Source organism: Sinocyclocheilus anshuiensis, unplaced genomic scaffold (assembly GCF_001515605.1).
Source record: "Sinocyclocheilus anshuiensis isolate Anshui unplaced genomic scaffold, SAMN03320099.WGS_v1.1 C31875842, whole genome shotgun sequence".
Taxonomy (NCBI): domain Eukaryota; kingdom Metazoa; phylum Chordata; class Actinopteri; order Cypriniformes; family Cyprinidae; genus Sinocyclocheilus; species Sinocyclocheilus anshuiensis.
The window spans coordinates 1-554 of record NW_015606294.1 but is presented as its reverse complement, the minus strand read 5'-3'; the positions used below and the strand labels follow the sequence as shown (position 1 = coordinate 554).

Here is a 554-nt window from a genome sequence, read left to right as displayed (position 1 = left end):
GACCGCTGCTTTGTCCAGCATGGGTGCTTTGGCTTCCTTGCCACAAATGGCACCATTACCCACAATCGTCAACAAGCCACCTTCTTCAACCACACAGAATCTCGCCAGTATTGAAGAAGCCAAAAAGAAAGTAACAAAACAGGCAAACAGCTTCAGTATTAAAGAGCTAACAGAGGTAAGGGTTGTGCCTGTGCTTGCACTTTGGTGTTTCTTGATCTGCATTGAATCAACACTTTATTTAACATTTCAGAGATGCAAAAAGATAGCCGAGAGTAAGGAAGAAATGGCCATCGCAAAACCACATGTGTCAGATGATGAAGAAGATGAAAGGCTATTTGGAGCTTCCCTTAAGGAGAATAAGGGCATCGCATTCAGTCTCAGTGTAAGTGTCTCACTTTTTCGCATCACTTTTATATCACATGTTCAGACTTGAGTGAGTTTAGGGATTTGGTTAAATCATATGTGATGCTGGACCACAAAACCAGTCATAAGGGTCAATTTTTGGAAATTAATTTATACATCATCTGAAAGCTGAATAAATAAGCTTTCCATTG

At 40.4% G+C, this 554-nt stretch overlaps 1 protein-coding gene across 1 annotated transcript; it reads left to right on the top strand.

Annotated features, from left to right (window-relative positions):
• Positions 1-6: 6 nt before the first annotated feature.
• LOC107682219 (protein SON-like) lies at positions 7-443 on the top strand. Its single transcript, XM_016478538.1, has 2 exons — positions 7-175; positions 251-443. Exons 1-2 carry the CDS (start codon positions 20-22, stop codon positions 431-433), a joined length of 339 nt encoding a protein of 112 aa, XP_016334024.1. The 5' UTR covers positions 7-19; the 3' UTR covers positions 434-443.
• Positions 444-554: the final 111 nt, after the last annotated feature.